Below are 26,292 nucleotides of genomic sequence, written 5' to 3'. Positions count from 1 at the left end.
CACAAGGAGGAAACTGGAACGTTCCAGATGCTTCTGTGTTATGAACCTAGACAACCCTGAGCCGGAGGCTTCAACTTCAAGCACACAATTCTCTCTGCTTCCTTTCATGAGGTAGATGAGGGTCGGAACCCCAGAGTCTGTAGGAACGCCAGCGTCATTTACACCAATACCCAAGGTAGCTATGCGTGCTGGTGTACTGACCTTAAGCCCGGGCTGAGGCCCCAAAGGTATGCCAGGTACACACCCCCAGAAGCAGCTGCAGGACTAGACAGTAGCTGGAAGGAGGCAAGGCGGGTCTGTAGCTTGAAGAGGGGAGCTCTGCAGGGTCCCAGAGCTCCAGAAAGGTGAAGACCCTCCTGAGGATTTAGCTCCCAGCAATATTTCTATTGGCCCCAGGGTGTTCAGAGCCCATAGCTCTGTGGAGCTCCCAGAGTTTGGCTCTTCCTCATCTGTGAGAACAGTATCAATCCTGTTCTGAGAAGGGTTAGAAAGCAACAAGAGGCCTTGGTCAACAAGTCCACCCCCCTGACTCAATCTGCTTCCTGGTTTTACCTCTGGTAAACTGGGTCCCCCGATCCTCACTGGGCCTGTCCTGCAGCGGCCACCATGATGTGCTCTGCAGGAAGGGTTGAAGGTCACCAGGTAACCACTGAATTTGAGACAGTGAGAAGATGGGAAAGTGGGTACAGTGCATGAAGGTATGAGTGGGGGCAGGGATGACTGTTTGGTTTTATTCCCAGATGTGAATGAATGCACCTCCGGGCAAAACCACTGCCACCAATCCACCCATTGCATCAACAAGTTGGGCAGTTATTCTTGCGTCTGTCGCGAAGGCTGGAAACCTGTTCTCGGATCCCCCAATGGCCCAATCAACACAGTGTGTGAAGGTCTGGGTGCCACCTCCCTAAAGACCCAAAGTCTTGTTTAAGATTTATTTTAGCCAGGTGTGGTGACACACCTTGAATCCCAGCACTTGGAAGGCAGGCAGAAGCAGGCAGATCTCTGAGTTCCAGGGCCACATATAAAGACCCTTAAAATGTATGTGTCTTAAGTGTATATATGTATACCACGTGGTGCAGGTGCCCAAGGAAGTCAGAGGAGGCTGTCAGATCCCCTGGAACTGGAGTTCTAGGTGGTTGTGAGCCACCTGGTGTGGATACTGAACCGAAAGGTTAACTCTGAGCCATCTCTTCAGTCCCCACGTTTACTCAAGGGAATGAAAGGAGGCTCTGTTGGGCCAGGCCTTAATCTCCTGAGGTTGAATTTGAAAAACTGTGGGGCCCAGGAAAAGAGCTGGAATACCAAGGGGTATCCCAGGGAGAACCCGGATGGCCTTCAATTACTAAAAAGTCCATAGTTCAGTTTTCATGTGTACATTTGCCTTAGGCCTCTGCTTATTCCCTAACCCATCATGTACCACTCACTGAGGCCACTAGGGATCAGTTCCTCAGGCCAGAGACTGTGGCAGTACCAAGGAAGGGACTGGGACCAGACAGGAAAGCACCTAACCCCTTTTTTTGTGTCTCCAGATGTGGATGAGTGCAGCTCTGGGCAACATCAGTGTCACAGCTCCACCGTCTGCGTCAACACCCTCGGTTCCTACAAGTGCCGCTGCCACTTAGGTTGGAAGCCAACCTCTGGGTCCCTCAATGGTCCAAAGAACACCACCTGCCAAGGTACCTGACCCTAGTCACCCAGCACCTCCATGCCCTGCAAATGCACTCTGAGATTACTGAACCACAGTTCTGTCCCCACAGAACTGCCCTTCCCTACCTGGACACTGCCGCTCACAGCCCAGAGCCAGGTGAGTAGCCAGTAGGGACCAAGAGGTCGGATCCCTTCACAGTCTGTCCATCCCTTCAGCTGTGCTGCTGCCCACCCATGACTCACGGCTGGGGGATGTCTTTCTGTATGCTGTGAATATGTATTGCTCTGATTGGTTGATAAACAAAGCTGCATTGGCCTATGGCAAGGCAGCTTAGAGGCAGGCGGGAAATCCAAGCATATATATAAGAAGAAAGGAGAGTCTGGGGAGACACCAGCCTGCGGCCCAAGGAGCAACATGCCAGCAGACTGGTAATACCACAGCCAGGAGGCAACGTATAGATTAATAGGAATGTGTCAAGTTATAAGAGCTAAGCCTGCCATAGGCCATACAATTATAAGTGGCTGAGGGACCGTGGGGCCAGGCAGGACCTGAGAAACTTATGGCTACAGTTCACCATTTCCCTTCCCAGAGTCTCTCCCAATTCTCTGTTGAAGTCCAGAATTTGCTCAGAGACTTCAATCCAGCCACAGCCAACTACACCATCCAGGTGAGGGGGAATTCTGGGGACCCCAGTGCAGTAGGGCACAAGCCACAGGCCTCGGTGTGGACTGACAGTGTTCCGTCCATTCAAGCAGTACTTCTGGTGTGAGGCACAGGGGTCTGACATGTGCAGCCATGTGTGTGGCTATGACACAGGGTTGCAATGGCAATGACCGAAGCAGTTAAGACTGGAGTTAAGCAGAGTGTGCTGCCCTGTGCCGTATGGAGCCTCAACAAGTATCTTGAGTTCCTGAGCTACACAGCAAGACCCTATCAAAAACAGCAAACAGCACAACATCAAAACACCCTGAGCTCAACCCCTAGCAGTGAATTAACAAGATGTGGTGGTATATGACATGCCTGTCACCCCAGAAGGTAGAGGCAGGAAGATCAAAAGCTCATGGTCACAAACAAGTAATTTACAGATTATAGGGCTGGGGTGTGGCTCCATGGTAGAGCACCAGCCTAGAGTACCCCAGTGAGGGGCTGGGGGCGTGACTCCACAGAGCCTTGGTGGTCACTTCCTCTGGTGTACGTGTACTGTTGTGACATGCAGGTCATAAACCTCATCTGTTTTCTGGCTACTGTGTAAGTCTTAATGCATCCCTCCAGCAGGTTCCCCCCGGCAGCCAGCGTGGCTTTCCAGTGTCTGCTCATGGGAAGGGTGGTGGTCGGGGTCCTTCAGTTTCTGTGGTTCAAATCCTCAACAGCTCTGTCACTCATCACCTTAGAAACTCATTGAGGCCATGGATAAGCTCCTGGAAGGCCCCATGGATAAAGAGAATCTAACCGCCACTGACCGCCACCAAGTGGCCACTCAGTTGCTCAAGAATATGGAGCAAAGCATTCGGACCCTGGCCCAGTTCTTACCCAAAGGCTCCTTCACTTACACATCCCCTTCCAACACTGGTAAGGACCTCTCCTGCCGCACCCCGGTACCACCCTGCCCTGGTTCCCCCAGTCACCCACTCTCCCTGTCTCTTCAGAACTGTCTCTGATGATCAAGGAGCAAGACAGCAAAGATGTTACCACAGTGTACCACAGCCAAGGTTGGATGAAACTGGACTGGGCTGTGACAGCTGGATCCAAAAGCTCAGAAAATGGTAGGGGTCCAGGGAAGGCACCTTCTGGGCAAGCCAGGGTGAGGTCTGGGATGTGGGACAGGCAGACACCAGCCCCTTAGGAGAACCTTGACAGACTTGTCCTCACTGGGAGGGAGGACAGCAGACAAGCCTGCACGTCTGCCCCCAGGCTACTCCTTGGCCGGCATCCTGTCCATTCCAAACATGCAGAAGCTGCTGGCTAATGCCTCCATGAACCTGAACCAGAGTCGGGATATACTGGAGGAACACTTCGAAAGCCAGGTTCTAGGTGTTTCACTCACGCTCCTCTCAAACATCACTTCCATTTTTCTGACCAACACGGACACTGGGAAGCTCGCCTCGAACGTCACATTCAACTTCTCCTTCCATCCTGTGAGTCCTTGAAGGGAGGGGTAGGGAGGGGAAGCCCTGCTGCTCACTCCCTAACTGCAGTCAAGGTGGCCCTTCTGGACCCACATGTAGGAGAGAACCAGCCCCCAAAAGTGTCCTGACTCCTTCCCTCCAACACACACATACAAAACAAATAAATATAATAAAAAACACTAAAAACACATAAAAATTTAAAAATTGCAGCTGGGTGTGGTGACACATGCCTTTAATTCTAGCACTTGGGAGGGTCTCTGAATGAGGCCAGCCTGGTCTGCAGAGAGAGTTTCAGGACAGAGCTCTAGAGAGACCCTGTCTCAAAAAGTAAACAAAGCATGGACTAGGTCTTGTGGCCTAGGTGTTTTATTCCCAGCTGCTGGGGAGCTGGAGATTAAAGGTCCAAGGCCTCCCTGGCTAGAATGAATTTAAGGTCAACCTGGGCAAGGCCTTGGCTTCAAACTCGGTGGGACGGTACTTGGTTGGCTTTAGCCCCTGGTACTGCTGAATTGAATGAATGAATGAATGAATGAACAAAAACCAGCAGGCAAAGTTAGTAGTTGACTCAGTGGTAATGTTTGCCTGTCATGGTAAGGTCCATTGATCCTCAGCGCCATAAAACGTTAAAGACATTTATAGTCTGAGCCTACAAGATGGTTCATGGAGCAGGCAAAGGTGCTTTTTCACCAAGCCTCATTTTAATTCCTGACCTGAGTTGGACCTCCAAGCCCTACATTGTAGGAGAAAACAACCCAGTTCTCATGATTTACCCTCTGCCTTCCATATGGACTCTATAGCCCAAGTGCAACCCCATCAATGTAATCTCAAAAAGGATTTTACGTGTATGGGTGTCTTGCCTGCATGTATGTCAGTGCGCCACATGTACACCTGGTCCCATGGAGGCCAGAAGAGGGCATTAGATTCTCTGGAACTGGAGTTTAGACAGTTGTGAGCCACCATGTGGGTCCTGGAAATTGAACCTGGGTCCTCTGGAAGAACAACCAGTGTTCTCATGATCCACCTATGTCTGCTGTGAGTAGATTAAAGGTGTGTGTCACAGGCCAGGCGGTGGTGGCACACTCCCAGTACTCAGGAGGCAGAGACAGGTGGATCTCTGAGTTTGAGGCCAGCCTGGTCTACAGAGTGAGTTCCAGGACAGCCAGGGCTACACAGAGATACCCTGTCTTGAAAAACAAAACAAAAAGTGTCACATCTGGCTACAAATATGTTAACTTTAAAAGTTAAAAAAAAATTTAGTCTAGGCTGGTGATCTAGCTCAGTTGGTAGAGTATTTGTCTAGCATACATGAAGCCCTGGGTTCAAAGATTAAAGTACCACATAAAATGTAATTCAAACACTCAGGAGGCAGAAGCAGGAAGATAAAAGTCAGCATCATCCTCAGCCACATAGTGAGTTTGAGGGCCACCTGGAATGTTTGAGACTCTCTTCAAATTATAAATAGACAGATAGCATGGGGACCTTGCAGTACATCAATAAATCTGGTTGTTTTTTTTTTGTTTTGTTTTTGTTTTTTTTTTTTGTTGTTGTTGTTTTTAAACTACAACCTGTAAGCAACCATTTCCCACTGATTCTTTTCATTTCTTTGGCATTTATTACCTGTTAACTGCTTGTGATTTGCTTCAATTCACAGCAATTCCTGCCATTACTGGCTCCCCAATGCTCTCTTCACAGAGTAGATGTTAATTATGCGACCAAAAGCAAGGTCCTCTGCTTACCCCAGACCCTAAGTGTGCTTCAGACACCCTCATCACCTGTCTGCCCGTAGGTGTTAATAAGGCCACGTGAAGAGCTGATATGTGCCTTCTGGGACACTGGTGACTATGGGAGTGGGCGCTGGGCCACCAACGGCTGTTCAATAAGTGTCACCACTGGTCTCTGCCACTGCAACCACCTGACCAGCTTTGCCATCCTGATGGCCCAGTACCATGTAAAGGTAAATGGTAAGCCCTGAAACCACAGGTAGCCAGGCCTGCCTGGGCAGGACTGTAGGCCCCACTCAAGGGTGTACCCACTGGTTGTTCAAGTAGGTCCCTTTGGATAGTCCCATGCCCTGCTTCTCAGTTCCTCCGCTGGAGTCCTCTGCGACCCGGTAGCTGATGGATGCAGGCCTCTGCCTGAGCCCTGCACAAATGTGAAGTACTGGAAAATGCACCAGCTTGGGTCAGTGAGTAAACGTGCCTACAGGCAGCCAGCGCTAATGACCTGAGTTTCATTTCCAAAGAACATATACAGTGGCAGGCAGATGCTTCACGCCATACACACAAATACATAAATGTGATTTTTAAAAAGAGCCCTGTGTAGAATATCCCAGAAAGTATAGCTTTCTGTACATGGCCAAAACCTGGGCCTCATGGTTAGCTAGAATTATTAGCCAGGCAGAATTGGCCCTGAGGTCCAAGACAGGCATGTGGAATCTCTGACTTCTCATAGGAGCTAAGGTAGGAGTTTTGAGTGTATGGGAAGAGGAGCATCCTGCCCCCTGGAGAGGTGTAAAGGAACACCACTCATCCTGAACTCCTCCCCTAGGACTGGAGACTGGAGTTGATCACCAAAGTGGGGCTGTCGATTTCCCTCGTTTGCCTGCTGCTGTGTATCGTGACCTTCCTCCTGGTGAAGCCCATCCAGAGCTCTCGAACCATGGTGCACCTGCACCTGTGCATCTGCCTTTTCCTGGGCTCTGTCATATTTCTGGTGGGCGTGGAGAATGAAGGGGGCCTGGTATGTTCCTGTCCTGACCTCACTTGGAGTCAAGACCTACGAGTAGGCTAGCCTGGTCTGTCCCGGGGCTCAGTGTGGAAGGCACCCCATAAGGTTCTGCTTGAGCCCAGCTGCTAGGGGTGTTGGCTTTGTAGCCATTGGTCCTGCCCTGCACTGACAGCCCAACCCTCCACCCACAGGTGAGCACACGCTGCCAAATGGTAGCAGTGCTGCTACATTACTTATTCCTGGCTGCCTTCTGCTGGATGGCCCTGGAAGGCGTAGAGCTCTATTTCCTTGTGGTGCGTGTGTTCCAGGGCCAAGGCCTGAGTACACTGTGGCGCTGCCTGGTCGGCTATGGGGTGCCCCTCCTCATCGTGGCCATCTCAGCAGCTGCCAGAATGAACGGATATGGGCACCCAACATAGTGAGTCCGTGATGTCGAGTTTAAGGCTGGAGTGGAGTGCTTGGGACCTGGTGTGCAGGGTCACTGAGAAGGCACTTTCTTCTCCCCAGCTGCTGGTTGAACTATAGGATAGATGGCTTTCTCTGGAGCTTTGTGGGACCCCTGGCCTTCATCATTTTTGTAAGTACTCTCTGGGTACCGGAGGCCCGAGCACCAAGACTACTAACTACTGCAGCCCTCTAACCCACGATCCTAATCCCTACCCAGTGTAACTCTGCCATTTTCGTGATCACTGTCTGGAAGCTCACAACCAAGTTTTCTGAAATCAACCCAAACATGAAGAAATTAAGGAAGGCCAGGTGAGAGAGGGGCAGCGTGGAAGGCTGGCACAGCCAGATTGAGGAGGGATAGGGCCTGAGCAACGGGGTTGGGAGAGCTGGAGACAGACTCAAACTGCCCACTCCCCAGGGTGCTGACCATCACAGCCATCGCCCAGCTCCTGGTGCTGGGCTGTACCTGGGTCTTTGGCCTGCTCCTCTTTGACCCCGACAGTACATGGCTGTCCTACATCTTCACCCTGCTCAACTGCCTGCAGGGCCTCTTCCTCTATGTGATGCTCTGCCTGCTCAACAAGAAGGTAGGCAGACAGGTGGCTGGGGAAGAGCCGGGGGTGGAGGGAGTGAGGCCAGGCCCGATTCCCAAGCCCAGCTCCTTTCTTCCCTCTCAATTGGTACCTTGGGCTCACAGGTGAGGGAAGAGTACCGGAAGTGGGCCTGCATGGTTGCTGGTAACAAGTACTCCGAGTTCAGCTCTTCCACAACAGGCACTGGCAACAGCCAGAGTCAAACTCGGGTAAGGGGCAGGCCTGGGGCAGGCGGGCGGGGAAGACATGTCTGGGAGCTCAGCCTCAACAAAGGCTCCTTCCTCTGCAGGCTCTCAGGCCCTCGGAATCAGGAATGTGAAGGCCAGTTCCAGCCAGGTCAGCAGCACACACTCAAGGCTGTGTGTCACGCTTCTGCCTTCTGTTCCTGCTAACTTCCCTGCTTTGCCCCCATTTCTGATAGAGAAGGGATGGACACCTGGCAGAGTTCCACAACAGCGTGAAGGGGCCACTGGACCTGCTTCTGGTTGCCTCTTTGCCCCATCACAGCTAATGCCTACCACAGGAACAGGAGGCAGCCAGCATGGACCTGCAGCCACTGCCCTGGGACACGAAGCAGGCAGTCCTAGGGACAGAGTGCAGGTCCCTTAACCTGGGCTCTTTGCAACTACCTTTGGCACATAAGAGGTCAGGGTATTGGGTTCAAGTTCCTTAAGCTAAGACTGATGCTATGTCAGCCATTGATTCTGCCTGCTGTTGCGGCTCACGGTACAGAGACCCAGCTGACCCACTTCCAGGGCAGAAGGATCTCACAGGTAGAAAGGTTATATATATGTTTTATAATCTTTTTAAAACTTATCAATGTTGACACATAAAATTAAATATACTGATGAAAAAAAGGTGGAATGCTTATTGGTGGCTTGACCTCTGAGTCCATGAAATGCTGACCAAGAGAAGAAAGAAGGATCTGGAGCCAGGCATCCACAATAAAAGTTTATTCTTACACAGCTACAGCTTTGAAACAATAAAAAGATACACCCATTTGTCGTGTGGGGAGAGGATCTGAAGCAGCAGGTGGGTTGGCTGCACACACATAATAGTTATCGGCTCTGTTCGACTGTGAAGACAAGAAGAGTGAGGCAGTGAGGAGGAGGGCCTTTGCTCGGGAAGCCCAGCTGTGCCCAGGCTGGCCCCAGGCACTCACTGTACGTGGAGATATCAATCTCTTCTGGAAGCTCTGCCACATTCACTTCAAAGCGGTCCTGAACATCATTGAGGACTTTGGCATCGTTCTCATCGGATACAAAAGTGACTGCCAGGCCTTTGGTACCAAAGCGACCAGCACGAGCTACCTGCAGGAAGATGGGGTCAGCAGACAGGCACCTCTCAGGATCTGAGGAGGGGTGTAGCTCTGACCCACCCACCCTGGGAGGGGCACTCACTCGGTGAAGGTAGGTGTCTGAGTCCTCTGGCATGTCATAGTTGAAGACGATGTTGACTCGCTCAATGTCCATCCCTCTGCCAAACAAGTTGGTAGCCACCAGGATGCGCCGCTGGAAGTCCTTGAACTGCTGGTAGCGGGACAGGCTGGGGAGACAAACACAGGCATCAAACACAGGTCCTAGGGCATCCTTGGCCATGGTGGACACTTCATGCACTCACCGCTCCTCCTGGGGCATGCCTCGGTGAATAGCAATGGCTGGGAAGTTCTGTTCCACTAGGAGCTGGGCCAGGGCCATGCAACGCTGCACAGACTTGACAAAGATCACCACCTGAAGGAGGGCAATGCAGTTAGGCCCATGGAGAATCACCCACAGGCCCAGATCTTGGTGTGGGCAAGTGGAAGTATCACCTGGTTAAACTCTAGGACATCAAGGAGGTCGAAGAGCTTCCGGTTCTTCTCACTGTCTTTGAGCTTGATGTAGTACTGCTGTAGCCCGTGTAGGGTGAGCTTCGTCTCGTCGTCCACAAACACCTCCATGGGCTATGTGGGAAGGGAAGCAGGAAGGGGGCGAGCGGGGCTCACTTCTGGGTGTCTCATATGCCCGGAACCTTCCAGGGAGCGGCTCCTCTGTAGTGATGATTCCCAGAGGGCCTGTTGCACCCAACCTCAGTAAACAATTCTCTCCCAATGGCTGGACGTAAGCTCTGCTCTGGCTCAGGTGTGGACCACACTCAGCTCCCAGTTTGACAAGCCAGGGGAAGTAAGGCTGTGCTGGCCTCCCAGTATCCTCCAGGCCATGGACCAAAGCTGCTGTGCTGAGGTGCTGGCCACGGTGGGCAGGCAGCCAGCTGGGGCATCACCCTACTCACATCCTGCATGAACTTCCTGCAGACGGGCCGGATCTCCTTGCTCAGAGTGGCACTGAACATCATGCATTGCTTCTCATGGGGTGTCAGGCGAAAGATTTCTTGCACATCCCGGCGCATGTCTGGATGGGATGCCAACATGCAGCAAGCCTGAGTGTCTTGTCTGAATGAGCAGACCCACACCAGAGAGGAACCAGCCCTCCCCAACCTGGGACAGAGAACACTGGCACTATGGCCACAGTGGAGCGGGCCCAGGGATGTCCCCACTGCCTGATGGGCTGGGCTCGGATGGGCGGGCGGGCGTGCAGGAGCGCAGGCGTGGGAGGAGCCGCGGTCCACTTACTCGCTGCCAGCATGGAGCGGCCCTGCCAGTGCGCCTTGAGCCATGCTTCGGGAAAGGGAGCCTGAGGCAGAGACAGCCACTGGCGTGAGAGCTGCAGCTGCTTCCCAGGACACATGCCCATCTCTCCCAGCCCCTGATGGGTGGCAGGAGCCACCCCACTCCTCCAGACTCCCTGGGTGTGCCTACATGTCCTAAAGGGATGCAGCTCATGGGGCCTATGGTCCCACTCAACTTGGGCTCAGAAGCAGCACATACTCTGTCAACATTAGAACTCTCCCTTAGGCTTCTCCCAGGAGCCCTGAGTTCTGGCCACCCATGTGACCCACTATGAGAGCCACTACCTGCCCCCTACATCAGGCCCCTACAAAATTGCTGTGACTGAGTGGGGAACTGGCTAGGCAGGCAATGGGATGCTCACCCAGCTGCTCCAGCATCTTGTCACATTCGTCCAGCACAAAGTGCTTCACGTTCCTCAGGTTGAGGCTCCTGCTCCGTACGAGTGCCAGGATCCGGCCTGGGGTCCCCACCACAACATGGGGACAGTTCTTCTTCAACACATCTTCATCCTTCTTAATGGAGAGGCCCCCAAAGAACACAGATACCTATGGGGACAGAAAGCAAGCTGTTTCTATTTGTCTGGGAGCAGTGATCTTCTGGGCACAGGCCTTACCCATCCCGAGGGCATCTGGAACACCAGCCCCACTCCCTTAGAACCCAGGCAAGCCTTAAGAGCAGGGGCAAGCCTGAGTGAGAGGCTAGCTCTGATTAAGAGGCAGCTGGGACCAGCACAAGCCTGTGGGGACTGGGCATAATTCATGAGGCTTTTAAGAAACAAACTACCACTAACCTCAAGCTTGATAAATGCTGCTTGGGCTGGAGCTGAGGCCAGCATGTCCTAACATAGCACCCCAGGAAGCTTACCTTGACACTGGGCATGTACTTAGAGAAGCGCTCATACTCCTTGCTGATCTGGAAGGCCAGCTCCCTCGTGTGGCACATGACCAGTACTGATACCTATAGAGTAGTCAAGAAACATCTTTCCCCAATCCACACCTACCCACCCCACACACAGTGTACCTATTACTATAGCTCCTTCCACACAAGCCACTTGAAGGTCCAAATATCTCCACCTTCTCCGCAAATCTATCCTCCTCAAACTCTCTCATGGCTACCAAAGCCTGTATCTCAAGAGGCCAGGGACAGAAAATGGCAGCCAAGACCCTAAACAGACGGGTCACCCCAGGCTGCCATGTCTTCTCGCCCACCCACAGCTTGGGCCATGCCCTGAAAGACAAGCACCCACCCACCCAAGGAGACAAACCACAGCCACACTCCAGTCCACCACACCATGGCTTTTTTTATAAACAGGGTCTTCCTATGGCCTGGAACTCTCAATCCTGCCTCAGCTTCCTACACTGGAACTCAAGGATAACTTTTTTTTTTTTTTTTTTTAAGCTGAGGATCGAACCCAGGGTCTTGTGCTTGCTAGGCAAGTGCTCTACCACTGAGCTAAATCCCCAACCCAAGGATAACTCTTAAGACACCAGAATTGTTCTATTAACAGTGGTGTTAGAACACCTGCATAACAAATAAGCAGTCAGTGTAGTTTCAATTCCCAGCTTAAAACCAAAAGCCCACAAAGAGACTATGGAAGCAGTTCCATGATCTCCAAGGCTGCACTGCTACATGGGACCCCAGACCAGAAAGGAACCCACATCTACCTGGCCATTGATGGGCTCAATCTGCTGCAGGGTGGCCAGCACAAACACAGCTGTCTTGCCCATCCCAGACTTGGCCTGGCATAGGACATCCATACCCAGAATGGCCTGAGGAATACACTCATGCTGGACTGAGGAAGAAAAAAGTATGAGTAAGAGACTGGATACTGCCTCCCTGCACACTCACTCCTCTGCCAGCCAGCCATCTTGCATAGGGGCTGTTGATATAACCCATGGGGTGGGTATGGTTGGGGGATGACGCCAGGGTAGCATACCCTCTGAAGGATGCTCAAAGCCACAGTCAACTATGGCTCTCAGGAGCTCCGGCTTCAGCAGAAAGTCCCGGAAACCAGAACTGTGAATGGAGACATAAGATCCTTTGACATCTTTCTTCTGGGGAGCTGGAGTGCTCTCCTGGGGTGCTTGGGGCTCTTCATCTTCATCATAATCCAAAAGCTCATTTTCCACATCCTGTTCTGCCATGGCACTGAGAACAGAAGACAGGAAGGCAGGTCAGGAAGCGGGCTGGCAGGGGCAAACCCTGGAAGCAGGCAGAGCTCAGTGGTGCACCTGCACAACACCTCCCACTTCATCCACTGTCCCTTATCACTGTCCCTCAGCAACCTCCCTCTCCCCCGCACACACCACACCCTCCCATCCATCCCATGCCATCCTAAGGCCTTCAGTGAAACACCAACCCCATATTATAGCTGGATGAAGCTCGCTGCTCGAACACTTACCTAGCAGGTTCTCTTCAACACCACAGATGAGTAAGTGACAGCAATCACACTGCTTAGCCTCATTACTTCCCCTGATCAGATCTAAAGATGCCCTGTTCCTAAGTCTCTGCATACACATTTGTTTTGTTTTGTTTTTGAAACAGGATCTCACTATATCACCCTGTCTGCCTGAGACTTGCTATGTAAACTAGTCTGGCTTGAAGTCAGATCTACCTGCCTCTGCCTCCCAAGTGTGGGATTACAGGTGTGTGCCACCTAATTTTTGTTTGTTTGTTTGCTTTTAATACAGTGTCGGGGTGTGTGTATCCTTGACAAGCATTCCATCAATTGAGGAAAATCCCCAATCTTTGTGAGGGTTTTTGTTTATTTTTAAAAAGACTTGAGGGGTTGGGGATTTAGGTCAGTGGTAGCAAGCACAAGGCCCTGGGTTTGGTCCTCAGCTCTGAAACAAAGACAAAAACAAACAAACAAAAAGACTTGAATAGGGCTGGAGAGATGGCTCAGAGGTTAAGGGCACTGATTGCTTTTCCAGAGGTCGTGAGTTCAATCCCCAGCAACCACATAGTGAGTGGATCACAGACATCTATGAGATCTGATGCCCTCTTCTGGTATGCAGGAATACATAGAGACAAACGCTATATACATAATAAATAAAATAAATATGGGGAAAAAAAGACCTTAACACATAGGCCAGTCCAGACTTGCAGTGATCCTCCTGCCTTTGCCTCACAAGTGTCTGCATTACAGGCAGACACCACCTCGCCTGGTTAATGTGCCCTCCCTGACATTCAAGTATTTTTAAGCACTTAAGAAGATTCCTCAGACCACCCTCCCCAAGGACCTCCCATCACCTGCATGAAGCAAGACCTAGGACCTGCAGTTGTGGCTGCCTTGGTGCCGAAAAAGGAACAGTGGGCAAGAGAGCAAGCAGCACCCACCCTGCCCTGGCCAGTCTCCCCTGCTGTTTGTGGTCTACCCAGGGGAATCATTAAATGCTTTTATGAAGAGTTCCCATTGGGCCAGGCAAGCAAGAACGCCAGCCAGCTGAGATGCTAAATGGGATGCTAAATGGAATTCACAGGAGACAAGCTCCCCCTCACTTCATTAATCCCTCAAACACTAAGTACAAGGCTTATCTTTTGTACTCCCTGGCCTGCTGAAACAGTTCCTGAGGTCAGATGCTAACACACCAGGACTGACTCACTTCTGGCCCTCTTATGACTTTATCCAAATTCAGTCATTTCTATGCCAGTCATAGGCTTTTTCCACCCCAGACCAATTACCAGTTGCCTTCCCATATCCTTAGAAGTTTAACTCAAAAGGCCTTAAGCAAAGCTTTGTTTCTACTCAAGGCCTGCATCTGCATCCCGATCTCAGAAACAGTTATTCCATTCTCAGAGACAGTCTTGACTGACCAGCAAATCTCACTCACCAAATCCAGTCAGGTCTACCTAGCTACTTCTCACATAGGCTACTATGCTGGCCCCAAGTTGAAGTGGCCTTTTTTTTTTTGAGCTGAGGATTGAACCCAGGGCCTTGTGCTTGCTAGGCAAGCGCTCTACCACTGAGCTAAGTCCCCAACCCTTTGTTTTGTTTGTTTGTTTTTCGAGTCAGAGTTTCTCTGTGTAGCTTTGCGCCTTTCCTGGAACTCACTCTGTTGACCAGGCTGGCCTCCAACTCAGAGATCCTCCTGCCTCTGCCTCCCAAGTGCTGGGATTAAAGGCGTGCACCACCACCGCCCAGAAGTGGCCTTTTTCTTTTTTTTTCCTTAAATTGGAACAGCTTTATGAAAAGTACTTCACCAAAGTACACAATTCAGGAATCAGCAAACATGCTGGCATCAGCACAATCATCTCTAACATACTTCACCACCTGTAAAAGAAAAAACCTGGGGGCTGGAGAGATGGCTCAGCAGTTAGGAACACTGGCTGTTCTTCCAAGAGGACACGGGTTCAATTCCCAGCACCCACATGACAGCTTACAACTGTAACTCCAGTTCCAGAGGATAACATAAAGTTAATTTTTTTTTTTTTTTAAGTCTGGGCGGTGGTGGCACACACCTGTAATTCTAGCACTCGGGAGGCAGAGGCAGGCAGATCTCTGAGTTTGAGGGCAGCCTGGTCTCCAAAGTGAGTTCCAGGACATGCACAAAGCTACACAGAGAAACCCTGTCTCGAAAAACCAAAAAAGAAAGAAGGAAAAAGAAAAAAAAAAATAAGAGAAAACCTTCTGGATGGGCTGGAAAGATTGCTCGGTGGTTAAGTGCACATGTTCTTTGGGAGAGAGGAATGGGGTTCAATTATCAGCACCCACATGCTTCCACAACCATCCACAAATCCAGTTCAGGAGACCCAATGTCTTCTAAACCTCCACAGGCATAAAGCATGCACTCAGTGAATATAAATGCATTCAGGCAAAACACAGAAGAAGAAAAAAAGCCTCTGGGCCTGAGGGTGTGGCTCAGAGATAGATGCCTAGCAAGTGAGAAACCCTGGACTTCATTCATCCCCTAAACCACAAAGTAAGACTACCTTTGTACCCTTACTTGCACCACCTAACTCCCAGAACCATTCATCTGCTTCTCCTCTCTGCAGAGGGACTAGCCTTTTCTGGGCATTTTCTATAAATAGGTTCAGACAGCATCATGTGGCCTTTTAGATTCTGACACTCATCCACAATACAACATGACCCAATGATTCATTCCCCCCCCCCCTTTTTTAAAGAGATGGTTCACTCCTTTTTATACTTTTTATAGCCAAACAGTATTCCTGCGTGTGAGCATGTCACATGGTGTCATTTGGCTAACATTTTTTTTTTGGTCTGAATTATGCCAACAGCCTTCTGTCCATGGACTCCTATCCAGTACACAACTCCTACAGCAGGCAGGAGCCCACTCCAGCTAAATAAATCACATCTGGCTTGCCACTGTACTGTTTAGAACAGGCTGGGCCCAGGCCTGGAGAAATGGCTCAGCAGTTGTCACCTAGCACCTACACATGGTGAGTCACAACTACGTGGAACTATTTCCTGGGACCCAAGGCTTTTGGCCTCTTTGGGCACCAGGCAACCCATGTGGTACACATATACACATGCAGGCAAAATAGTCACTCACAAAGTTTTATTTATTTATTTTTGAGACAGGATTTCTATGTGTAGCCCTGCCTGTCCTGGAACTCGATCTATAAACTCACAAAGGTCTTCCTCCCCCAACCCCCAAGTGTTGGGATTAAAGTTATGGGGCCGCCACCACCAAATAAAATATTTTCAAAATGTCAGGTGGTGACCCACATCCTTAATCCTAGCACTCAGGACAGAAGCAGGCAGGTGGATCTCTGAGTTCCTGGCCAGCCTGGTCTACACAGCCAGGGCTAAATAGTGAGACCCCATTTTAACAACAAAAAACCCCACACACCTTACCATTACTGCAGTTGCTGACTGCACATGGGTCATGACTTCCCCTCTCTAACAGACATTTTAGTTGGGTCTTATTCTCCAGAAGTGTACTTCCTTTTAGCATCAACTTAAAAACACTCTCCTCAGCTGAGTGTGGAGGTAGGTGGCCCACACCTTTGATTCTAGCACAGGAGACAGAGGCAGGTGGATCTCTGTGAGTTCCAGGACAGCCTGGGCTACACAGAGAAGCCCTGTCTCAAAAAACAAACAAAAGCACTCTTCTTGCCAGCCTGCTTATGTCTACAAGAGGACCTGGGTCAGAAGCAGTGGTAAATGAATGGACCTACAACTGGGTCTTAAGGCTGCAAACTGACACCAGTCCTGAGAATTCCCACTGCAGCAAAGGGACAAGTTCATTTGCCTCTCAAGAAAGATTACTACCCAAGAGGTAAAGGTACATTCCCCAGAATCCACATAGTGGAGAGAACTGACAGGTTGTCCTCTGACACAAACCCATAATATACACAAAATAAAAATGCTTTTAAAAAGTTATCAGTTACTAGGGGTTGGGGACCTTAGCTCAGTGGTAGAGCGCTTGCCTAGCAAGTGCAAGGCCCAGTGTTCGGTCCTCAGCTCTGGCAAAAAAAAAAAAAAAAAAAAAAAGTTATCAGTTACTAAAGCACCAGACCCCGGCAAATGTCTACATGGGGCTACAGCAGAGACATCTAGGACAGAAGAGCTAGGCAGGCCCAGGGCATGTGTACTTAAATTGCTAAACAATGGAGAATTACTAACTAGGCTTGGGGTTGAGTAAGTCATTAAGAATTTGCTCAAGGTGATGGTGGTGCATGCCTTTAATCCCAGCCCTTGGAGGCAGAAGCAGGCAGATCTCTGAGTTTGAGGCCAGCCTGGTCTACAGAACTGAGTTCCAGAACACAGAGAAACCCTGTCTGGAAAAACCAAAAAGAATTTGCTCAAGATGGAGTGGAAGATAAGACCAACAGCAGGGAAAACGAGTCAGGGAGAGAACAATCTGGGTGGAATACTGACTAGGGAGAGAAGATGAGATACCAAACACCTTGGCTGTAGAAGGACCAGACATCTCTGGGCTCAAACACATGAATGGCCAAGATGGTGTAGCTGGTTTTTGTTTGTTTGTTTGTTTTGTTTTTGTTTTTTCAAGACAGGGTTTCTCTGTGTAGCTTTGGAGCCTGTCCTGGAACTCGCTCTGTAGACCAGGCTGGCTTTGAACTCACAGAGATCCACCTGCCTCTGCCTCCTGAGTGCTGGGATTAAAGGCGTGGGCCACCGCTGCCCGGCTGTATCTACTTTTATTTGAGAAAAAATCTCATGCTGCCAGCCCCTCAGACTTGCTATGTAATTGGTGATCCTATCTCAACCTCCCAAGTGCTGAGTGCATATTAAAATGAACTTTAAAATTGCCTGAGGCTGGGGCAGGCAGATCTCTACGGGTTCCAGGACTGCCAGGGCCACATAGTGAGATCCTGTCTCAACAATAAAAAAACCTCAGCCATTCAAGACTGGCCAGGAGAGATAGCAAAGCAGTTAAAACGCTTGATGCTTTCAGAGGACCTGAATTAGGTTTCTCAGTTCCCAACCACCTTCCAACTCCAGCTACAGGAGGTTCGACTCCCTCTTCTGGCCTCCGCGAGCACCTGCACACATAATTCATTCACACACACGTAAACCTCGACTTCACGAGAATCTATCTTACGGCCCCTCACACCTGTACTGTTTTTAGGCAGGACGGCCAGAACGTTTGTGCTAGTGGAGGGATAAATGTGAAGCCGGCGCACGCCTTCAATCCCAGCGCTCCGCAGACAGATGCAAGTGCATTTCAGCGAGTTTGGGGCTGACCTGGTCTCCATAGTGAATTCCAGTCAGAAATCCTGTCTCAGACAAGGGATGTGATACACCAATGATCCAGGAACGAGTTGGGGTGCTACTCGGAGCGGATACCCCCAAATGCGTCAGGCCTCGGTTCCATCAGGTTACGGAAAACTAAACAAGTGAACCCAGGGACTGGCTGTCCCAAACCTAAAACTCCAACCAGGCCCCGGGAAAACCGGACAGCGTCGGCAGGTGAACGGCCGACCGGCCTTCGCGGTCTGGAGGACTCTCCTGGGAGATCGGCAGCGCAGGACCGGGGCAGGTGACTGCAGACTCGGCGAGTGCGCCCGCAGGAAGCCTGCGCCATGCCGCCGCGCCCCCAGCCCCCGCGTGAAGCAGCCCTCCGCCTCAATCCCGCCACGACATACAGGCCGGCCTCGGGGCGCCGCCATGACATCGCTCCCGGAAGCCGACGCACTAACGGCTGGCCCGCCCCCGGCGCGTGCGCACGGCAGCCCAACGGCCAGCCCGGGGTGGGTGCCTAACCGCCCCGGCGCCTCGCGCCCGCTCCTGCCGCTGCACCGCGGCGTCCCCTTCAGCCAACTCACAGCCCCGCACCGCAGCCCCACGCTCGGGAACCACCACCTACCTGCCGCCCGGTTCGCCTCCGCGAGCTGCGAGGAAAGCCGCCCGTCTGGTTGTACGTCGCGCCCCTGGACGCGAGCTGCAACGCTTCCTGCCTGGACCCCGACTCTGGATCTTGCTTACTGGGCCGTTGGCTTATCACTCAACGGGGGAGGAAGTGATGATTGGATTATAAAGACGCTGTCGTCCGGCTATTGGTGAAAGGGGCGGAAGAGGGCGTGCCTGGAGCCTGAGGTTCATTGGGCAATCAAAGAGTAGGCGTGCCCGAGTGGGGTGAGGGGCTGAGCTAAGTGTTGGCCCCGCCCCATCACGTGAGGTACGTTTAGGCCTGCGTGGATGCTGCCATATTTAGTGCTGGCAACCGCTTGTTAGTTGCCCAAGCTTGTGCCCCACCCTTTTGAAAGTGTAGTTTCCTGGCTATCTTAGAATTTCTGACTCTTGTTTGTTTGGTCGGCTTTTTGTTCTTTGTTTTTCCAGATAGGGTTTCTCTGTGTGGCCCTGGCTGTCCCGGAACTCACTTGCCCTGCTAGAGTAGGTGCTATCCAATCGGCAGGTTCTCAGAGTTTTCCTCTTTTTCTTATTCGGTGGGCTGAGGGTGGAATCAGGGCTTACTATGCTAAGCAAGCCTCTGCTGCTGAGCTAGAACCAGTTTCATTGTTTTGGTTTGGTCTTGGGGTTTGCTTTTTAGATTAATTTTTTAATTTTTGTGTATGAGCCTTTTGCCTACGTGTATTATATGTACCACATGTGTACCTGGTGCTACCAGAGGTCAGAAAATGGCATTGGATCCTCTGGAACCGGAGTTACAGGCGATTAGGAACCTGTCCACAATGGCTCTTAACCACTGAGCCAGCTCTTCAGGCCTGGTTTTGATTTTTTTTTCTATTTTATTTTATTGTTGTTGTTTGGTTGGTTTTGGTTTTTGGAGACAGGGTTTCTCTGTGTATCCCTGGCTGTCTTAGAACTCACTCACTCTGTAGACTAGGCTGGCCTCGAACTCAGATATCTGCCTGCCTCTGCCTCCCCAGCACTGGGATTAAAGGCGTGTGCCACCAATGTCTGGCTCTGGATTTGATTTTTTTTTTTTTTTTTTTTTTTTTGAGATAGGGTTTCATGTAGTCCAGGATGGCCTGAAAACCTTTAATTCTCTGAAAAGTACATAAAGGTAGAAAAAGGAGGGAATGGATCCCTGATAGTCATCCTCTGACTTCCACAGGTGTGCACAGACATCCCCAAATGAATTGATCCATGAAATGACCATGAAATTGATCAATGAAACATGTTTTGTTCCCAGGACACATTCTTGAGAGCTATCAGTGTTGTGGCTCATGCCTGTGGTACCAGCACTTGACAAGCTGAGGCAAGAGGAATTGGACTTCCAGATTAGCCTGGGCTCTGTAGTGAGACCCTTGCTCCTAAAGTGCAGTGGGTTTGAACAGATTAATAATGAACTTGGAGTCACCAATGATGCACATGTGTCACATAAGGAAAGAAATCAATTCCCCTTGTCAGTAAATCAAGAGTAAGCCCTGCTTTGAGTCCTTTACATTGCTCTCCCTGTCTGCCTGTTGTTTGGGCCTGAGTCTGTTCCTGCCTGAAGGTTGTCCTGGGAGTCTGTTCCTGCATGCGTGTCCATGACAAAGAGCTTTACTCTCTCTTTTATTGAACATTACAGAGAGCATCCCATAGGGAAGGAATAAGGGATACTTTACAGAACTCTTTAACAGAGGTTTACAAGATTTAAGTCAGTAAATCCAACTGGCCCAGGTAACAAATGTTACAAATATCATTGTTTGTCAAGCAATATCCATATATTGATTTCAACATTCATGGTGCAAATTCCTACATTTGTTCTTTCCAGCAAATGATTATCATAACCAATGTATAAACATGCATGCATTGTTTGTGGGTCAGGGGCATAGACCAGTACATAATTTGAGATTTCAGTTATGCATTAGCTTAGGTTGTAAAAATTGACATGGAAATACAAGCCAATGAGACTGAACTTTTGTTGTTGTCTTCCAGGCAGTTTAAACAGACAGGCTCAGTGCACAGTAGGATAGCAGTCTTAAGTGAACTGCAGGTGTACAAACTCTGCCCTGAAGTCTAGCAAAAGTTCTAGTCTCTTAGAATGTAAGAGATGTTTTGTTTGCTTTTTTTAAGTGCAGGGTTTCTCTGTGTAACAGCCCTGGCTGTCCTAGAATTCGCTCTGTAGACCAGGCTACCCTCAGAGATCTGACTGCTTCTACCTCCAGAGTGCTGGAATTAAAGGTGTGTACCACCATTGTCTAGGTAGAGGTTTTCATAATAATACATAAGGGGGGCACTCATAGGTGTGATTCATTTGTTAGAGTGCCTTGCTTACATGCTCAAAGCCTCTGAGTACTGCATAAACTGGGGGGCACACGCCTTTAATCCCAGCACTCAGGAGGCAGAGATTCAAGATTCTTGGAGCCAGGCAGTGGTGATGCATGCCTTTAATCCCAGCACAAATTCCCACGTTAAAAAGCTCGGCAGTGTGTGTGTCTATAACCTAGTGCTGGGGAGGCAGAAACAAGGATCCCTGGGATTCAGTGGCCAGTCAATCCAGCCATTGCAGTGCACTCCAAGCTCAATCTCAAAACAAAAGGTAGAGACTGGGTATGGTGGTAAATGCCTTTAATCCCAGCTCTCAGGAGGCAGAGGCAGGTGGGTCTGAGTTTGAGGCCAGCCTGGTCTGCAGAGCAAGTTCCAGGACAGCCAGAACTATACAGGAAAACACTGTTTTAACAAAAAAAAAAAAAAAAAAAAATCTTAGCTATATATCAAGTTTGAGGCCAGCCTGGGCAGGACCCTATCTCAAAAAACAAAAACATGTTGAGTGGGAGGAGACAGCGCTGAAGAATTGTGTGTTGATGATTCTTGGGAAGTTCAAGAACAGGGTCATTTATAGTTATGGAATCTTTGGGACAAGGCCTGTGAAGGGCACAGCAGAATTTAAGGCAGAATAGGTTGAGTAAAGACAAGAGGGTTAAAACCTGGATCTTATGGAAGAACTCTTAACCAGTGAATCATTTCTCCAGTCCCTGTTCTTGTGGTTCTCATGTAGCTGAGGATGGCCTCAAACTCACTCAGTAGCTGAGGAGGGTGAGCCAAAGTGGATGTTTTTGTTTTGTTTTGTTTTTGTTGTTTGTTTGTTTGTTTGTTTTTTGTTTGTTTGTTTGTTTGTTTTTTAAGACAGTGTTCCTCTGTAGGCCAGGCTGGCCTCAAACTCAGAGATCTGCCTGCCTCTGCCTCCCCAGCACTGGTAGTAAAGGCGTGTGCTGCCACGCCCGGCTTAAGGTGGATGATCTTGAACCCCCTGACCCTCTGCCTTCACCTGTAAGTCCTGGAATCCAGGCCTGGGCTACCATCTCTCTCTGTTTTCACCTATGTAGGTGAAGACTAAAACAAGACGCCTTCCGTTGCCTTCCGTCTGTTTTCGTCTCTGGATAGAAGCAGCTTGCCATGTCTGCCACAACACATCTCCATCTCACCTTGCAGAGGTTAGCGACACCCACGTTCATGCCCAAGTTTGTACATGGGTGCAGGACATGAAGTCGGGTCCTCACGCTTACAGAGCAAGCACTCTTACACATCAAACCATATCCTTTTTAAAAACTTGTTTGCAGCCAGGCAGTGCTGGCGCATGCCTGTAATCCCAGCACTCAGGAGGCAGAGCCAGGCAGATCTCTGTGAGTTCGAGGCCTGCCTGGTCTACAGAGTGAGTTCCAGGAAAGGCGCAAAGCTACCCTGTCTCAAAAAACAAAACAAACAAACAAAAAACCAAAAACCAAAAACAAACTTGTTTGCAAAAAGGAAAGGGTTCATTTCTTTTCAGGTTTATTTTTATTTCTGTGTCTGTATGAAGATCTCCTGGGAGCTGGGGTTATAGCCACCGAACATGGGTGCTGGGCATCAAACTGTGGTCTTTTCCAGGAATGGTCAAACTCTTAGTTGATGAGCCACCTCTCTAGTCCCTGCTTTATTTATTTTGTTTTGTTTTGCTTTGCTTGTTTGTTTTTTGAAACAAGGTTTCTCTGAATATCCCAGGCTGGCTTTGAACCAGCACCGTACTTCCAGCTTCACCTTCCCGAATGCTGGCATGACTGCCCACGCCTCTGCGCTGAGCTTGATATTTGGTTGGCAAAGAACTTTATCATTCAGCTCCACCCTGATAAGAACTGTCTATGTTTTTCCCTGACTCAGAGTCCAGTTCAAACACTATGGCAATGTCCTGGTGTGTGGCACTGGTAGATGCTGGCCTGGCACGTATGAGGCTGTGGCTTCTGTCCAGCTCTGGAAGACAGACTGCCCTAACACAGGCCACAGCCTCTCCTCTGCTGGCCTCTCTAACAGGCCAGCTTGTGCCCATAGCCACCCCCTGTCAGACACAGACCAGAGTCCAGCCTGTCCGCAATGTTCCTCTTCCCAGTCACTTGGCAGCTCTTTTTACTGTTGTTATTTATTTTTGGTGGTTCTGGGCATGGGTTCCAAGGTCTTCCACATGCCAGGCAAGTGTTTTACCATTGAGACATGTCCCCAGCTCCTCACTGGAGGACTCTAGGTAAGTGTCCTCGACTCTGGCAGTTATTGACTAAATTTCTGGTACATTCTAGACTTCATTGGAGGAGCTTGGAACTCAGTTATGAACAAGATCAATCGCTAGTGTCAGACAGGGGGACAAGGAACAATAGAGAAAATTTATTAACCCTTTGTGGGTCCCAGTGACACAGGCCTGTAATCCTGTTACTCCAGAGGCTGAAATAGGAAGCTGCCTAGTCTACATGGTGAGTTCAAGGCCAGCCTGGGCTAGGAAGCAAGACTGTCTCAAAATAAAAGGCTGGAGAACTGGCTCAGCAGTTGTGAGTGGTACTCTCGCAGAGGACATGAGTTTGGGTCGCTGTGCTCACGTCACAAACACTGTAACTCTAGCCCCAGGAGATTCGATGCCTCCTCTGGCTTTGGTGGACATCGGCATGCATGTACACAATATGCATGTATACATAAATAAATAATTCTAAAAATCTTTTTCCCCACAAAGTCCTCATTATCTGAATGCTGGGAGAATACAGAATGGTTCTCAGATTTTTGTTGTTTGTTTTGTTTTGTTTTTTCTCTAGAGACAATGTTTCTCTGTGTAACCACTCTGGTTGTTCTGAAACTGGATCTGTAGACCAGGCTGGCCTCGAACTCACAGAGATCCACCTGCTTCTGCCTCCCGAGAGCTGGGATTAAAGGCGTGCGCCACCGCTGGCCTTTCTATGTTATGTTTGTTTGTTTTGAGACAGGGTTTCTCAGTGTAGCCCAGGCTGTCCTAGAACTCACTCTGTAGCCAGCTGGCTCAGAGAGATCCCCTGCTGCTCTCCGAGTCTGATAGATTGCACTATACTGTTGACTCATCAATTCATGACTAAAAACTCCAAAGGTCCAATCTAGACTGCTAGAGATGCTTGTCCAGACTAAAAAATTTTTAAAAGGAACGTGTAAGCCGCACTACACCTGAATCCGCGACTCGAAGCAGACAATGATTCCTGTGATCGAGCAGCACTGGTCCCAAAGCGAGTCCAGAAAGGCGCAAGCTTCACGAACCTGTCTCTAGGGAGATGAATGTTTAGCAGGTGGTACTAATCAGACGCACTGGGAGAGAAGGGCAGCGGATATTTACCAGCCTTCTATAAAGTGTAAGGACAGCAGGCTTAGGAACCGTTTCAAAAGGCAACGAGAAGAAGAAGGGAGAAGAATTTATTTTTTAAAAAAGGGCTGGATATAGCTCATGGTAGAGCACAGCAGTACTTTTCAACCTCCAGTATGAAGAGATACAACTTGCAGGCAGGGAGCTCTCAGTGTAGAGCACTAGCTGCAGCCGGGCAGTGGTGGCACACACCTTTAATTCCAGCACTGAAGGCAGAGCCAGCTGTATCTCTGTGAGTTCGAGGCCAGCCTGGGCTACAGAGTGAGATCCAGGAAAGGTGCCAAAGCTACACGGAGAAACCCTGTCTCGAAAAACAAAACCAAAACCAAACAACAACAACAAACAAACAAAACAACAACAACAAAAAGCACTGGCTGCTTTTCTAAAGGACCTAGGTTCAATTCCCAGCACCAACACTGTGGATCACAACCTTCTGTAAACACCAGGTGATCTGATGCCCTCTTCTGGCTTCTGAGGGTATCAAGAATGCATATAATACACAGACACATATGCAGGCAAAACATCCATACATGTAAACTAATTTAAAATAAAACTTTTTTATTTTTTTCAGGAGAACTGAGGTTGTAGCTGATTAGTGGAATACCTGTCCAGATGTGCAAGGCCTTGGGTTCAGTTACAAGTACCACATATAGATGTTTGTGGGCACTGGAGAGGTGGCTTGGTGGTTAAGAGCACTTGTTGCTTTTGCAGAAGATTCGAGTTTGGCTTCCAGCACCCACTTGGTGGTTCACAGCTATCAATAACTCTGTTCCAGGGGATCTGATGACCTCTTTTGACTTCTGCAGGACCAGACGTGTATGTGGTACACTGTCCCGACTGCCTGGTCCCAAATAACCACTCAGAGGCTTATATTAATTATAAATGTTTGTTCCATAGCTCAGGCTTGTTACTAGCTTACTCTTACACTTAAATTAACTCATATTTCTATTTATGCTTTGCCACATGGTGCTACCTTTATTAGCATGGCACGTTCATGTCCTGCTCCCTTTGTGGCTGGCTGGCAACTCAGCCATTCTCCTTCTCATCCTTAGTTTGGTCTCCCCGTTTATACTTCCTGCCTGGCTACTGGCCAATCAGCATTTTATCAAACCAATTCGAGTGACAAATCTTTACAGTGTACAAGAGGATTATTTCACAGCATACATGCATACAGGCAAAACACTCATGCACAGAAAATAAAATAAATATATATTATAATTTGCAGGGTAGAGTTGGGAGGGATGGGGCTTGTTCTAGGTGAAGGTGACAGAAAAGGTCTGGCTTAGGAAGTGGCATTTGAACAGAAGTGGAAACGAAGATGAAAAGGAGCAGTGTTACAGATAGAGGGAAGAGCCAGTTCAGGGTCCTAAGGTCAGAACAGGCTTGTCGTCCGAGGAGCAATGAGAGGCCCTGTGGCCAGAGTAGACTGATGGAGGAGAGAGGTAGAAGACGAGGACAGAGGAGCCAGAACTTCAGTGTTTCCCTAAGGATTCCTGGGACTCTCCCCTGTTACTCTTTATTTGTTTGTTTGTCTGCCTGTTTGTTTTTCAGGACAGGGGTTTTTTTTTTTTTTGTGTGTGTGTGTGTGTGTGTGTAACAATCCTGACTGTCCTGCAACTTTCTCTGTAGACCAGGCTGGCCTCGAACTCACAGAGATCTACCGGCCTCTGCCTTCAAGTGCTGGGATTAAAGGCTTGCACCACCACTGCCTGGCTTTTTTTTTTTTTTTTTTGAGATAAGGTCTTACTATGATATGGCCTCTCAAATTCACAAAGATCTGTCTGCTTCTACCTTCTGGATTGTGGGATTTTCTAACCATCAGGCACATCTCTGCTCATTCTTTAACACTCAACTCCAGGGCCAGCTCTGAGAACCCTGGTCCGGCTCATCCCCCACCATCGTGTGGTTGTCTTCAGGCCTCCATAGGGATAATGTTCCATTGCTACCTCTTACTGTGTCCACTCCTCCATTCTACAGATAGAGAGAACAAGGCCTGTAACTTTCTGTTCTGTTTACTGTGAATAGACATCATGACCATGGCAACTTATAGAAGAAAGTATTTAATTGAGGTCTTGTTTAC

The 26,292-nt window shown here is 49.5% G+C and overlaps 2 protein-coding genes across 8 annotated transcripts in view; one reads left to right on the top strand and one right to left on the bottom strand.

The window, feature by feature from the left end:
* The window catches only part of Adgre5 (adhesion G protein-coupled receptor E5), a 64,181-nt gene extending 55,342 nt beyond the window's left edge, over positions 1-8,839 (top strand). For 2 of the 5 annotated variants that reach the window (XM_036188264.1, XM_036188262.1), the window contains exons 7-21: positions 741-887; positions 1,530-1,676; positions 1,758-1,804; positions 2,238-2,315; positions 3,040-3,217; positions 3,295-3,411; positions 3,560-3,783; positions 5,561-5,728; positions 6,322-6,513; positions 6,693-6,919; positions 7,009-7,078; positions 7,166-7,257; positions 7,367-7,535; positions 7,646-7,750; positions 7,831-8,839. In XM_036188264.1, coding sequence (XP_036044157.1) covers positions 741-887; positions 1,530-1,676; positions 1,758-1,804; positions 2,238-2,315; positions 3,040-3,217; positions 3,295-3,411; positions 3,560-3,783; positions 5,561-5,728; positions 6,322-6,513; positions 6,693-6,919; positions 7,009-7,078; positions 7,166-7,257; positions 7,367-7,535; positions 7,646-7,750; positions 7,831-7,860 — 1,991 coding nt within the window. In that variant the 3' untranslated portion in view covers positions 7,861-8,839. The remainder of the gene's footprint in view (positions 1-740; positions 888-1,529; positions 1,677-1,757; positions 1,805-2,237; positions 2,316-3,039; positions 3,218-3,294; positions 3,412-3,559; positions 3,784-5,560; positions 5,729-6,321; positions 6,514-6,692; positions 6,920-7,008; positions 7,079-7,165; positions 7,258-7,366; positions 7,536-7,645; positions 7,751-7,830) is intronic. The other 3 variants (XM_036188261.1, XM_036188260.1, XM_036188263.1) reach the window with 2 other exon arrangements.
* On the bottom strand, positions 8,480-18,659 carry Ddx39a (DExD-box helicase 39A). 3 transcript variants are annotated; one of them, XM_036188268.1, is made up of 12 exons: positions 18,504-18,659; positions 12,146-12,357; positions 11,874-12,001; positions 11,074-11,166; positions 10,571-10,754; positions 10,153-10,213; positions 9,813-9,931; positions 9,352-9,483; positions 9,162-9,271; positions 8,942-9,086; positions 8,704-8,851; positions 8,480-8,616 (listed from the first exon to the last, which is right to left on the bottom strand). In XM_036188268.1, the coding sequence occupies exons 6-12, from the start codon at positions 10,163-10,165 to the stop codon at positions 8,600-8,602; spliced, it is 684 nt and encodes a 227-aa protein (XP_036044161.1). In that variant the 5' UTR covers positions 10,166-10,213; positions 10,571-10,754; positions 11,074-11,166; positions 11,874-12,001; positions 12,146-12,357; positions 18,504-18,659; the 3' UTR covers positions 8,480-8,599. The 3 variants fall into 3 exon arrangements, with proteins under 3 accessions (XP_036044161.1, XP_036044160.1, XP_036044159.1); XM_036188267.1 differs by lacking the exon at positions 10,153-10,213; XM_036188266.1 differs by lacking the exons at positions 10,153-10,213; positions 18,504-18,659 and adding an exon at positions 17,882-18,203.
* Positions 18,660-26,292: the final 7,633 nt, after the last annotated feature.

This window comes from Onychomys torridus, chromosome 5 (genome assembly GCF_903995425.1).
Source record: "Onychomys torridus chromosome 5, mOncTor1.1, whole genome shotgun sequence".
NCBI classification, from domain to species: Eukaryota; Metazoa; Chordata; class Mammalia; order Rodentia; family Cricetidae; genus Onychomys; species Onychomys torridus.
The sequence above is the reverse complement of the archived record's forward strand: the minus strand, read 5'-3'. Positions and strand labels throughout refer to the sequence as shown.